Source organism: Drosophila yakuba, chromosome 2L, assembly GCF_016746365.2.
Source record: "Drosophila yakuba strain Tai18E2 chromosome 2L, Prin_Dyak_Tai18E2_2.1, whole genome shotgun sequence".
Taxonomy (NCBI): Eukaryota; Metazoa; Arthropoda; class Insecta; order Diptera; family Drosophilidae; genus Drosophila; species Drosophila yakuba.
The window spans coordinates 7,033,985-7,046,433 of NC_052527.2; the positions used below are offsets into that span (position 1 = coordinate 7,033,985).

The 12,449-nt window shown below is 40.8% G+C and overlaps 1 protein-coding gene across 2 annotated transcripts in view; it reads left to right on the forward strand.

Moving 5' to 3' along the window:
* The first annotated feature begins 1,807 nt into the window (after positions 1 to 1,807).
* LOC6527152 (E3 ubiquitin-protein ligase TRIM9) overlaps positions 1,808 to 12,449 on the forward strand; it is a 76,739-nt gene continuing 66,097 nt past the window's right edge. Inside the window, exon 1 of one of the 2 annotated variants that reach the window (XM_002088210.4) lies at positions 1,808 to 3,204. In XM_002088210.4, coding sequence (XP_002088246.2) covers positions 2,308 to 3,204 — 897 coding nt within the window. In that variant the 5' untranslated portion in view covers positions 1,808 to 2,307. The remainder of the gene's footprint in view (positions 3,205 to 12,449) is intronic. The other variant, XM_015198136.2, reaches the window with a different exon arrangement.

Here is a 12,449-nt window from a genome sequence, read left to right on the forward strand (position 1 = left end):
TTAGTAAGTCAGAAAAAGAATACAAGACGGAAATTAAGGACTCGGATGGGAAAAACTAAAACAAACAACAATAAATTGAGGCAAATTAAGCATACGAATACGTTCCCAGTCAATATTTGCATAGTCGAGTGAGACGTTCGTTTTGGTGGCTTGGGTGCGGGGTGCAGGTGGGGAGCCACTTAACACCTCCCGATTCCAAATCCAGATCAAATACTCCAGCAGGAACGTGGCTTATTAAGTCGAACGGATTACGCACTGCTCCGGGTGGGGATATTGTTGAAATTGGGAAAGGGGAGTCAGACACTTTCCACGTCGCACGATTTTCTTGCTCCGTTCTCCACCATTTTCCTTAACCGTGCTGCATAGCGTGCACTTTAAAAAATATCTGTAAAATATCAGAATATTTGTAAATAATTTATTTTATGCACATTTGGAAAAATACCTTGTCGATATCTAACAAATGAAATAGTTTTAATACACTCTATATTTATTCTTCGATTTATGATGGACATCCTGGAAGATTTGTTATAATATATTTTTTTAAATCAATGAAAACAAAATAATAGACACCTGCTATTCAACTGACATTCAACGATTTTCTTTCTGTGTAGATAAACATCTAGACCAGGTCACCTATTTGTATTTGGCTTTCCGATATCGAATGTCAGTTACCGTGGGGCATTCTTCACCATCCTCAATCGCTGGCTCTCGATTTCCCGCTCGGTTGGCCGCTCCGGTGTCAAAACAAACTGTAGAACAGGCTGAGACAGAGTCCGATTTAAAAATCAGTCAAACAAACAGCGTGGTCCAATAATATTTGTAGATCGTAGAATCGACGTCGCTGACACCTCCATTGGGGAATGAGGGATATATGTACCTACATATAAGCATTTTCAGCTAGGAATGTCGCCATCTGCACGAGTGGGTCGGTGGCCGGTCGGGGCTTATCAGTGGTGCAGTGTTGTAGTTGTGTAGTGGTGCAGTGGTGGCACCGACATTACCTGCTCACTTACCTGAGCCACTTACAGTGGTACTCCAATTAATAGCTCTTCAGTCGAAGTCAAAGTTGACAAATAGTTCGCCCAATCTTGGGGTTCCTTGAAAACTTTTGCTGTTACTTGAAACTTTTTACGAAAAATGGTAAGCTACTAAAATAAAAAAATATAGAAATTTTACACAAAATTATACTGTTTTTGCCATTTAACTTAATTGGGATTTTTAATAATAATAATAGCAGGTTGCTATTACTTCTGCAGCCGGTGTAAAACAAACTTTTTGTATCTTTATCAGTTTGGCATGTTATACTGCTTCAGTTCAATTTGCCGATAAGGCAGTGCATTGCCATATATAATATTTCGATGGTAAAATTCAATACATTTTGGTTCTCAATGCTTAGTTGAAAAAAACTATTATTATTATTTTTAACTGTTTGATTTAATAACCTAATCGAATATACCTAATTTCATGTGTTTACTTTCTGGAATACTCCCATAGCAGTGGCTCTCAAACTGTATTCGAACTGTTGAGTTCGAAGGTTGCAGTCGAACAGGCTCGTGTTCGAATCAAGCTCAAGTCAACAAATAAATGCTAACATAATAAATATAGAACAATAAATACAGGTAAATATAGCGAATAATTTTATTTTACATTTTATAAAATAATATATTATAAATAATTATTTTTACAAATGTTTCAGTGTTTATCACACTGAAATTTATTCGAACTTGTAGCGGTATGAAGTAGTTGCTTCCCTCAGTCGAACGCATTCGAGTTCGAATTGAAACCTCGACTGCGGAAGCAAGTTTTTCCACGGCCAGTCGTTCAAAAATCTCAAGCGAGTCGGTCGTGTTGCGGATGCTCAAAATCGGAATTCGTCGCGTTTTAAAGTTAGGCGCGTAATCAAAGTGGCAAGAAAGTTGAAAGTGAAGAAAATATGTAGGAAAACTTAAGAAAACAAAGGACGTTTAACAAAATATTTGTGAAAAGTGTATTTTTGAGGACTGAAAAATATTCAAGTGAAGTTAAAGCGAAAACCAAAAAGTGTGCTACTGTTGCGATTAAGCTGAAAAAAAGCGAAAATAGAATAACACACAATTTGCAAACAAGAAACAGGATTTGAAGCGTGATTTTATTAAAGTGGAAGATTGCTATCGCAAAAGTGAAGTGTTAATTCGAGGATTACCAAAGACATGTTGTCCCAAAGTGTGCAACCCAACTAAAGCGCGGATATAACCGACTGAAACAGGACCTCTGAATCCGCCATCTCTATACGAATCGCATTCTCCTTGCGGATTAAAGCCACAAGACATGGAGGACGAACTGCGCTGTCCCACGTGCAAGCAGCTGTACGCCAATCCGGTGCTGCTGCCCTGTTTCCACGCCCTCTGCCTGGGCTGTGCCCTGGACATCCAGACGCCCTACAGTCCGGGATCGGCTCTTCCGGGAGCTGTTAACGGAGCGGGGGCAGCCTCGGCAGCGGGACACAATGGGCTGCATGGAAATGGAGGCGGTGCCGGCGGAGGAGCAGCTGCTCCGGGCACAAATCCCAATGGACCCGGCACGCGGCACAGCTCCCATAGCTCCGCTGCCAGCACGGCTAGCTCGAATACCGGAAGCGAGAGCGTCACCTCCGACCAGGATCAGTCGGACAAGGTGAGCATCTTCAGCGAGGCGGACTCGGGCGTGGTCTGCTGCTCGAACACATCGCGTCCGGTGTCCTATGCCGGCACAGGACTGCTGCCAGGAGTGGGCAATGTGGTGGCACCGCCCGGCGCCGCCTACTGCCTCACCTGTCCGCTCTGCCGCAAGCTCGTCTTCTTCGACGACGGGGGCGTTAGGAATCTGCCCACCTACCGCGCCATGGAGGCCATCGTGGATCGCTTCTGCGCCCGCGAAGCGCTCCGCTGCCAGATGTGCGAGACCGATCCCAAGGTCGCATCCCTGATCTGCGAGCAGTGCGAGATCCGCTACTGCGACGCCTGCCGCGAGCTGACCCACCCCGCCCGCGGACCGCTGGCCAAGCACACGCTGGTCAAGCCGCGTGGCGCCGCCCAGCAGAGGGAGTCCGTTTGCGGGGAGCACGAGGAGACCCTCTCCCAGTACTGCCTCAGCTGCAAGGCTCCCGCCTGCGGACTCTGCATCGGAGAACTGCGCCACCAGGCCCACGACGTCCAGTCCATCAACGTCACCTGCAAGGCTCAAAAGGTGAGTTCTATATACCACATTGTTTATAGTCGTCTATAATGATTGGAAGTGGCATAAAAGACTCGAATGTATAATCTGGATCAATCTATATCAATTTCAAAGCTTATTCAGAGTCAGATACAAGTATTTATTGAATTAATTAAATTATTACCAATACCACAGGCCACTTTACCAAGAGCCATAGAAATACAAATATTTGTTCATTTATTGGTAAACAAAGAGCTTATATTAGGAGCGCGGGAGAAGGAAAATGTGCTTTCATTGGAAAGCCAGGAGAGAGAAAATGTGCTAATTAAAGAAATACCAAATAGGAATTGGTTATTTATGCAAACCAAGTTCAGATCCCAGCAGTTTGTGCAATGCAAAGGCCAATGATATGACCGTGATGTCCGGAAATTCATTGCCAGGAATCAAAAGAGTCCTTTCGAGGCGAAGAAAAATACGGCACTAAGACAAACTAATTAGGGGCGAAAGTAGGGACCTCGGGAAATAAATATGTATTTGCAGGCGAAGCCACCGCATATCCTGGCCACATCCTGACTCGCTTCCTCCTTTTTAGTTGATTGTATTTCAGTTCTGCCTTTGCCTTTCGTCTGGCTTTTTTGTGGAAAATTTATGGCTTGTCTTGTGGCCCCGAACATTTTTCATGCCACATTGCTTTGGTGCAAGTATTTGGGGATATTGTTGCTTACGGCAGCTTGTAGCTCTTGAAATGCTACTGAATGCTATGAAGATGAAATGGTAAAAGGGGTGAATAACAAGGCATACAAAAATACAGGAATTTATTGTACATTTTACAAATGCAAGCCATAATTATAGAAGAGGTATCTCTGGGTCTGTGAGTCAGGTGAAGTATTTCATTAAAGCAAATTCTTTGCAACTCCTACTCACCCTCGTCAGCTTTTGTTTTGACGGGACTTTCAAAGTGCCACAATCTCGCAACTTTGGCACGCTAATTCAGCGATAAGTTTCGGTTTCCTACCTTTTGCAATTTCATTTCACAGAACTTCAGTGCCATTTTTTTTGTGGCCCTCTCACCTGTCGTTCGCTAGTTGAATTCATGAATTCCCCGTCTGTCGTCGAATCACTGGCAATTGTCAACGGCAACAATTTTAATATGGCAAATGTTTCGAGTGCCTGCACATCCTGTCATCCAAGGACAACAAACCGACGCCAGCGGAAGAGGACGAACTGCGGCAAGGACAGACCCAAGTGCGAAAAGTGACAAATTGCAGCGGTAGCCAAAACAAAGGATGTCAACGAGGCAGCGAATCAACTGTCGTGTCAGGTCAAGAAGGATATTGCCCGAAGGGAAACAGGGCAGAAGGAATAGAAAGCATTTGTGTATCCTAAAAATGCGCAAAAGTATTTCACAGTCTCCGGCTGTTCAACCTGTAATCTAAATAAGAAGATTGGCAAGATTTCAAATGGAAGTGTACTTACTTATAGATTTATAAAGGGGTTAACGCTATATTTCTATGGTTGATTTAACAATTTTTTTACCTATAGATACTGAGTATTAACAAATGCTCAAAGGTTTTCTACTATTAGCTGGAATATTTCAATAGATACATTTCCTGCATTTTCACCATATTTCATAATTGAAGAGCCAGCGCTATGATAACAGTATCTGTACCGTAGTTCGCCCCATTTGTATATCTATTTGGGTTGAAATGTGTCCTCATCAAATTACGCATTCCGGAGTCTTATCAGTTTTATCAAAATCAGTCTCATTTGGCAGCCTCTGTAAATACCCGCATTTTTGTTGTTCCCGTTTGCAGCGTTGTTGAGTTGGAGTTTTTTGGAGTAGTTCTTCCTAGATTGCAGATTTGCCATTTCCTGTCGGTTTATCTGGCATCTGGTCGCACATCTTCTCGGCCAACGGCGGCCTGCAACTGATTTTCAATTTCCATTGTTCGGCATCTTCGCCTGCAGGCGCAAAGTCAAAATTTCGGGCGAACAATGCCAAATGCCAAAATGCATCCCCATGCCCCGGGCAGCTGAAACGGGGCAGCTGCTCACCGCATAATGGCACCAGCCAGGTGAGGCTTCTACCTCCAAATTCCAGCTCATCCCCGCATGAATGACACACGCACGCAATCCGGAGTGACGCCTCAGCCTTTCCCCCAAAAGAGTTGATAAGATAACCGAGTGTTAGTAGTCATGCATCCAGTCATACGGTCACTTGGAAAAATACAACTCACGTTTCAAAATTGTACTTTTTCCATACATTTACTATTTACTACTAAAAAGTAGCTATGTTTTAAAAAAGTGCTTCTACCAGGATAAACCACTTTAAATACTTTCATAACATCTGTTAGGAATTCAATTGGCTTCATTAATTATGAAGAGAATTAAAATTTGTATTTTTTATTGTTTAGTTTCTTTACATTTCCCTTACATTTTGTTTTCTGTGCTGAAGATTTATTTGCACACAAGTTTCCGTGTTTGTGCCATTTCTCACACCCAATTGTGGGCGAGCTCTTTTTACCTTTCTACCTGTCACTTCTGGAACAGGTAATCGGAATTCTGCTGGGCTGGGACTTTCCCAACTTGTTGTGAGGCCTTTGTAAATCATTAATTTCGCTGTTTATTATGGAGTTGCTTATTCTGTGCCGTATCCTGTCGAGTTATCCTTGGCCTGCTTTCTGCACCTCGACATTCCTCATTGTTGTTTATACATTTTTATTTCCTTTTCGCTCCTTGTTCCTGCTCCTTTGAGATTTATGACACCATCAAAGTGCAGTTGTCCGCTGGCAGTGGAAAACATTCTGAAATATTTTGCAACATGTTTCGTGTTGTACCCACCACCACCATCACCACTCTCCATCAGCACCACCAACCACCCGATCCACCCCTCTGCATACCTCGTTTTTAAGGTCCTGTCAGATGATTGCACTGCATTTGTTCCGTTTAATGTGGCAGCATTCCATTGTTTTTCCTCCACCAACCCTGGGACAACGTTCTTTGGATGGATGTGTGTCGAATCCATTGGAAACCGCCCAGAATTCTTGTTGTAGTGCTCTGCAGATCCCAACAATGATGGCTTTAAATAGGTTATTTCATATATGATTAGGGGAGGTGAATGCATTCACAATGTTGATGTTCAAAGAAAGTGTGAAAAATATTAGTATGATGATGAAATATAAAATGCGTATTTTGATAGACATATTCCTTGATCTAAACATAATTAAATCTTAGCCGAATTCTGTTTTTTCTTCAAGTCAAGCAACATTTCTTCTACCTCCACAAATTTATTTCCGCTAATTTGGGTGTTATTTTTGTGAGCCTACACACAAATTCCTTTTAGAAGGAAGTGCCAAGCGGGAATACTTCCTTAATGCCCCCACTTTTACGTCAGGCAGTTCAGTTAATTACAGTCCAATTACACGAACTTTATGTGTAGATACATTTGGATTTCTGACATTGGCAGCAGGCTGGCCTGTCTTCCTCTCGCAATATAATTAAGCGGAAAAATGAATTACATAATTAATAAACAACATTCAACGCCGGGCTAATTAACAGACCATCGTGTCTTTGGGGGAGGCTAAAGAAATTAAAGCTGGCTGCAAAGAAAGCTCAGTCACATGAGAGTATAGCACATCCCCAAAAATGCCAGGATAATGTGTGTTGCGCAAAAGCCAAGTTAATTGCAGAACGCAAAAAAGGGGGAACATAAAAAGTGAATAGAAGAAAACTGGTGGCAATAAAATGAAATGAAAGTCAGCCAGGCACAAACAATGAAAATTCTGGAAAACAGGAGAGCGGACAACGTACTTTCCCTAATTCATATAAAATTGCCAGCTTGCTCGTTTTTGCGCAACTCTGAAATTATTTTGTCACGAGTAAATTTCAACAGTTGCTTGTTCACTAAATAATAACAAACTCCGGCAACGGAAAGTCACCCTGTAGATGGGCTGTAATTTTTACCTTTCTATCCACCCAAACTCGAATGTTGGTCAAAATAAAATAGAAAGGAATTTCTTTTCCCCAGTGCATAATTTTCAGGCATTTTTCAACATTTGTTTGGGTGTGTCCCCTTTCCCCAAAGGGGGTAACTGGAATGAGAACAGAGGGAGTTTTCCACACAATTTTCGGGGGGTGTGAGTGGATCGAAGGAGCTGAGCTAAGTGGCAGTAAATGTTTACCAGACCTGCAGACATATGCATTATGGAGTCACGTGTCCAGCTCCATCTACAGCAGTTTAATGACCAAAAGTCCTCAGTTTGTCCACAGTTTGTCGTGGGGATATGAGCCATAGGTATTCCCCGGGGTCTTACATTTGGACAACTTGTCCTCGGCCCATCAACATGGCTTTAATTGGCACCCATTGGTCGTTTACTTTGCGATGAACAGATAAAGCTTTGGGTAATTGATATTTTCAGATCTTGATAAGCCTTTTGCACAGGGGTTGTTATGCTGGTATACCATTTTCCGTTTGCTGGCTATTGTTTTGAAAGGGAATCTGACTATGTGACCTTTATATTCATGGCTTAAAAAGTTAAGCTATAAGTTGCTATTAACTTATGGCAATGCCATCAAATCTTTTTGAAGAACTTAATGAACCTAAGAACTCTTTTTAAGATCACATTGCCTTTTAGCTCTGTTGTCTGCCGCGTAATTAAAACCACAAAGCCAATAAGCGAAAGCCTGTGCAAATAAGGCAATTGCGTTTAGGACCTTTGTTGTTCTCAGCTATTCCGGAGACCGCAAACCAATCGCATTAATATGTGTTTATTCATTTACTTACCCCTACACACGATTTCCATTACCAAGGCGAGGCTTTACTTCACTTTCATGTGGAAATTTCACCGGGAAACTCCAACCGTTACCCATTTTCCGTGAAAATGCCCGCTGCGAAAGCCCCTAATTATTTCCACCATAAATGTCAAACCAGATGGGTGGCTGGGTGGGTGTTGGGTGGCTGTGGGAGGTGGGGGTTGGGTGGTTTTGAGGGCGTGACCCCACCCGCTTGTGAGCCGCTGTTGTTGCTGTGCTGATTTTCGACGGTCAGGATCGCTTATCTGAAAATTGCTTTTCGCGAGCCTTTTCAACGCTAAATGCGAAATTACTAAAGTTGGAAAAAATAATTCCCCCTCTCGCTGTAATTTATGCGCATTTTGCATGTCCCAGCGCAATTGTCAAGGTTTTTTGTAAATGTTTCTGTTTTTTATTTTTTTCTTTCGTTTTTGGTTTTTTGCGATATAATTACTTTTGTTTACTCGCCCAACGACCCCGCGACTCCACAAACATAGAACAACTTTGACCGCAAAACTTTTTCGGTTTGGCCACCAAGGAAGCCAGCAGGCCATGAAAATTGCGTTAAAAATTATTGGATTTTGTGGCTCAGTTTCGTTTTTTTTTTTTTTTGGTGTCAGCATAATTCTGAGGGCATGACCACTGAGTATCCCACATCCCGTATGAAGAGCCCACCCATTATTGATTTAATTTAATTAGTTTCCATTCGCCGCTGACCAATTCACTGATTTCCGAATTTTGTTTGCCCGTCTGCGTTTTTAGTTTTTAAAATTTCTGTTTCTGTTGTGATTGCAGTGTTTGCGTTGAGAGATGTGGGTTTGGTGACCCCGCCTGGTGACCCGGCCGAAAAAGTTATTAAAATTTTATGGCCATCACATCGAATTTTCCCATTCTCGAGAGTCATTTTTATTGCTTTTTGCTGCTACTTACTGTCTGTGGGTTTTTGGCCTGCTTCTGAATGCATTCTCATGTTCTAGGTTTTATTTGAACCGAGTGCAAGTAAAATACTCGAAATTGACGTAAATTGGATTTTATTTGTTTTTTTTTTTAAGAATGTTTTGTTAGTTTATTTTGGAAATTTGGCTTAACTCTGCGAGTGTTTTTTCAGAATCTGCATCAGTTTTACATCGTGTCCATGCATTTAAAAGTATTTTTATAACCAAACCAAACTATGCAAATATTTAGAAATAAATTACTTCCACAATGAACAACAAAGTGGCAACATATTGCCCACTAGACAATCTATAAATAAGCTAAACGCAACAAAAAAACCTGATATTGCACTTAATTTATGTAAATTCCATTTGTGCACGCCAATAAAGAGCGCATTTTTGCACTGGTTAATTGCAGAGTGAGTTTATTTTTCTATTTATTGAAGCTCTAATTTAAATGGTAAATAAATAAATAATGTCGTCGGCAAATGCGGTCCACTGTTGCTTTATTTAAATAAATAAATTATCGCCTGGTTGAAAACTGTTTTGTGCCACTGCGGTTGGCAACTAGAGTATATGTATATTGATATATGTTGAGATATTATTCATGATTTGGCAGCATTAGCGAGATAAATAAAGCACTAATTTCGACAACAAATAGTTAAAACACCTGTGCTTAGATCCATAAACTTAAATCCGTTTATTTTGTGATTTTTGCTAGAATTCACTGCGTAAATATTATTGTATTGAATAAAAGTTAGAAGTGGAAAGTCTTTAAGTATAAAATTATTATAAATTAATTTTTCAAGGTCGAATGCAATCCGAATGCAAAGTTTTTTAACTACAGCCTTATCTACAGGCAATTAGCCATCGAAATTCAAGTACTTTGAATGGGTTTGTCTTTGCTATCTGCCAGGTATACATATTTGTCGATAAGGCCATAGTCCCAAGACATCTTAGCTGATATTTACCTTCGAGCTTCAGTTCATGTCAATGCCTTCCAGAACATATTGACAAATGTGGACTGAGTATCTGTGTTTGATTTACCGATTCCTGAGGTGCGTCTCAATTTGCTGATTGATTTGCTGGATTGCCAGGCAATCGGAGCGAGGAGAATCAATTTGTCGCAGCACAGGCTTAAAAACAAATTAGAGCGTTACCCAAGAAAATAGTATTAGGTTAATTGGGGAAGTTGTGTTTTTAATTTAACGCACTGCCACTGGCATTCAATTAACAAGAGTAGAAGGGATTTGTGTCTGAGTTTGAGGTAATAAATAAAAATCAGGGAGTGCGCTTTAAACAAATTTACAATCGATTTAACAATAATATTATCCCTGCGTTCTCGCGGATTTTACACATATGCAAATTAATGGCAATGAAATTCAAACAGTTTACAGCCGCCGTTTGGCGAAAAAATCGAAATTGGAAATTGTTTTTAATTATGCGTAAAAAAAATAATTGCGTAAATCAATGCAACATTTTCGCTCAACGATTTCTGTTGTTCCTTGGAGTGTCAAAACGGAAGTTTTAATTTACATGCATATGCAAATTTTCCAACTAAATGAACTGAGCGGCAAACAAAGAATGGCAACACGCAGCCAAAAACTTAATGAAAATCCAATGTGGAAATGAAATAAAGTTCTTTGTTTGCGAATGCATTAAATGGCTGAATTCGTATTAAATTTGTGGTTGGGCGGCGCTTTTATGACTGTTAAACGTTTGACGCTCGCACTTAATGGGGCCATAAAAAATATACCCGCTGCTCATTTTTTGTTCGTCTTTTATTTTTTAATTAGCCGCCGCATAAAAGTCACCCCGCAGATTCAGCCAGCATGCCACATGTGGCACGAGCGACATGGGCAGCAGTTGTAAGGTGTCGTTAAAAACTACAATGTGCACACTCGACTGCACATACATACATATTTATATATATAGTACGTATATCCCTATCCGTATTCCTATCCCTATATGTACGACATCCCTATCCGAGTGGCGCAGTTTTTTACGAGTCCTGCACAGCGCCAACTGTCAACGGGCTTGTTGACGTTTTAAATTTCTTCGCTGGCTGCGTGTGTGGCACGTGAATGTGGGCCACTGGGAGCAGGCTTGGAATGGGAATGGGGATGGAGATGGGGAGATGGCTATCGGTGCAGGCTGCTATGTGTCCCGATCCCAGTTCTGCTCCTCCGCCTGGTCAAGTGTTAATGCCATAGTTAGGTGAGGAATTACGGGGATTTGCTGAGGAGAGCACTTTTCAAGCATTCTTGAATGGAGGAAGATGCGAAGGTGATTCATGAAGTAAATTATTTGAGGATATAATTTTAAGAAGAATTGAACTTGTAATTCAATAAGAGTATATGGAATAGCAGTGCTATTAAATCGATATAATTTTAATTTGATTAATATTAATATTAAATATATAAGCCTGTGGCTCAAGGGATTTTCGGAAGCTTCATAGATTGCGGTGTCTTTGTTGATAAGCATATTATAAATCAAACTGTCAATAAACAATATTCCAGTTTAAGTCTTGCCTCATAGTGCAAGCTTAGTTTCAATCATAAACCCAATAAAATGTAATTATTTTAATCGCTGCTGACAAATTTAATGTCCGATCATAAAAGTGCGTTACTGTTAAATGAGAGCATAAAACGGCTGACTTGATGCAGCAATCCACATAATCGAGTATAAAAACGAGTATCTGGGAATCTCAATATTTAGTAGCATCGGTGGGTGCTGTCACCTGGAAGTCGAGCTCGTTAGGGATCAGCTACTTGAGCATTCAGCGCCGCACGAGGGTGCAATTACATGCTGCACGTATGCAAGCCATAAAATACCTCAAAGTTGAAAGAGGGGGGAGTGGAGGACTGGGGGGACCCCATCCCCTAATCGACCCACTCGCTGACAGACTGACAGATGTTTATCAACATCGAAGTTTATTGCATTTCACAAGAATCACACTATAAAACTGATAAAGCGACAAGCGGTCCAAGGAGTGGAATCGAAAAGGTGGGGGAAATCGAAATCAAAGCACATAACTGGAATCGATAACGAGTAACATTTGGTTTTATGGGCCACATTGAAATTATTAAGGTTTGCTCCAATTATCATATATCGCAGATAACTTAATGGTTTTCCATTTTCCATTTTGTTTTTATCGTGGGAGAGCATGTCTTAATCGAGTTTCTAAATCGCAAGAAGAATGGGTTGTAGATATTTTCCAGTTGCTTGGACATTAAAGCATTACCTGGGATAATCTCTGTCAAATTGCCAATCAATTGGAGTGGAAAGATGGCTTTAAGGCGACATCTGTCACAGAAGATAACCAAGTTATTTGCCGAGAATCATGAACTGCAACTGAAAAGGCAGTGGTAAAAAAGATAGCTATAGAAACAGTGGTCTTAATTATTTGGCATACGACTTTTATAGGTATAAAACAACACATTACCTTTATTGTTTATTGAAAAATATTTAATTTAAACTGTAGATGTGCTTGTATAAATTCCACCCAATCACATGAGTGCCATAAATCTCCATCACCTAGTCAAGATACCATAT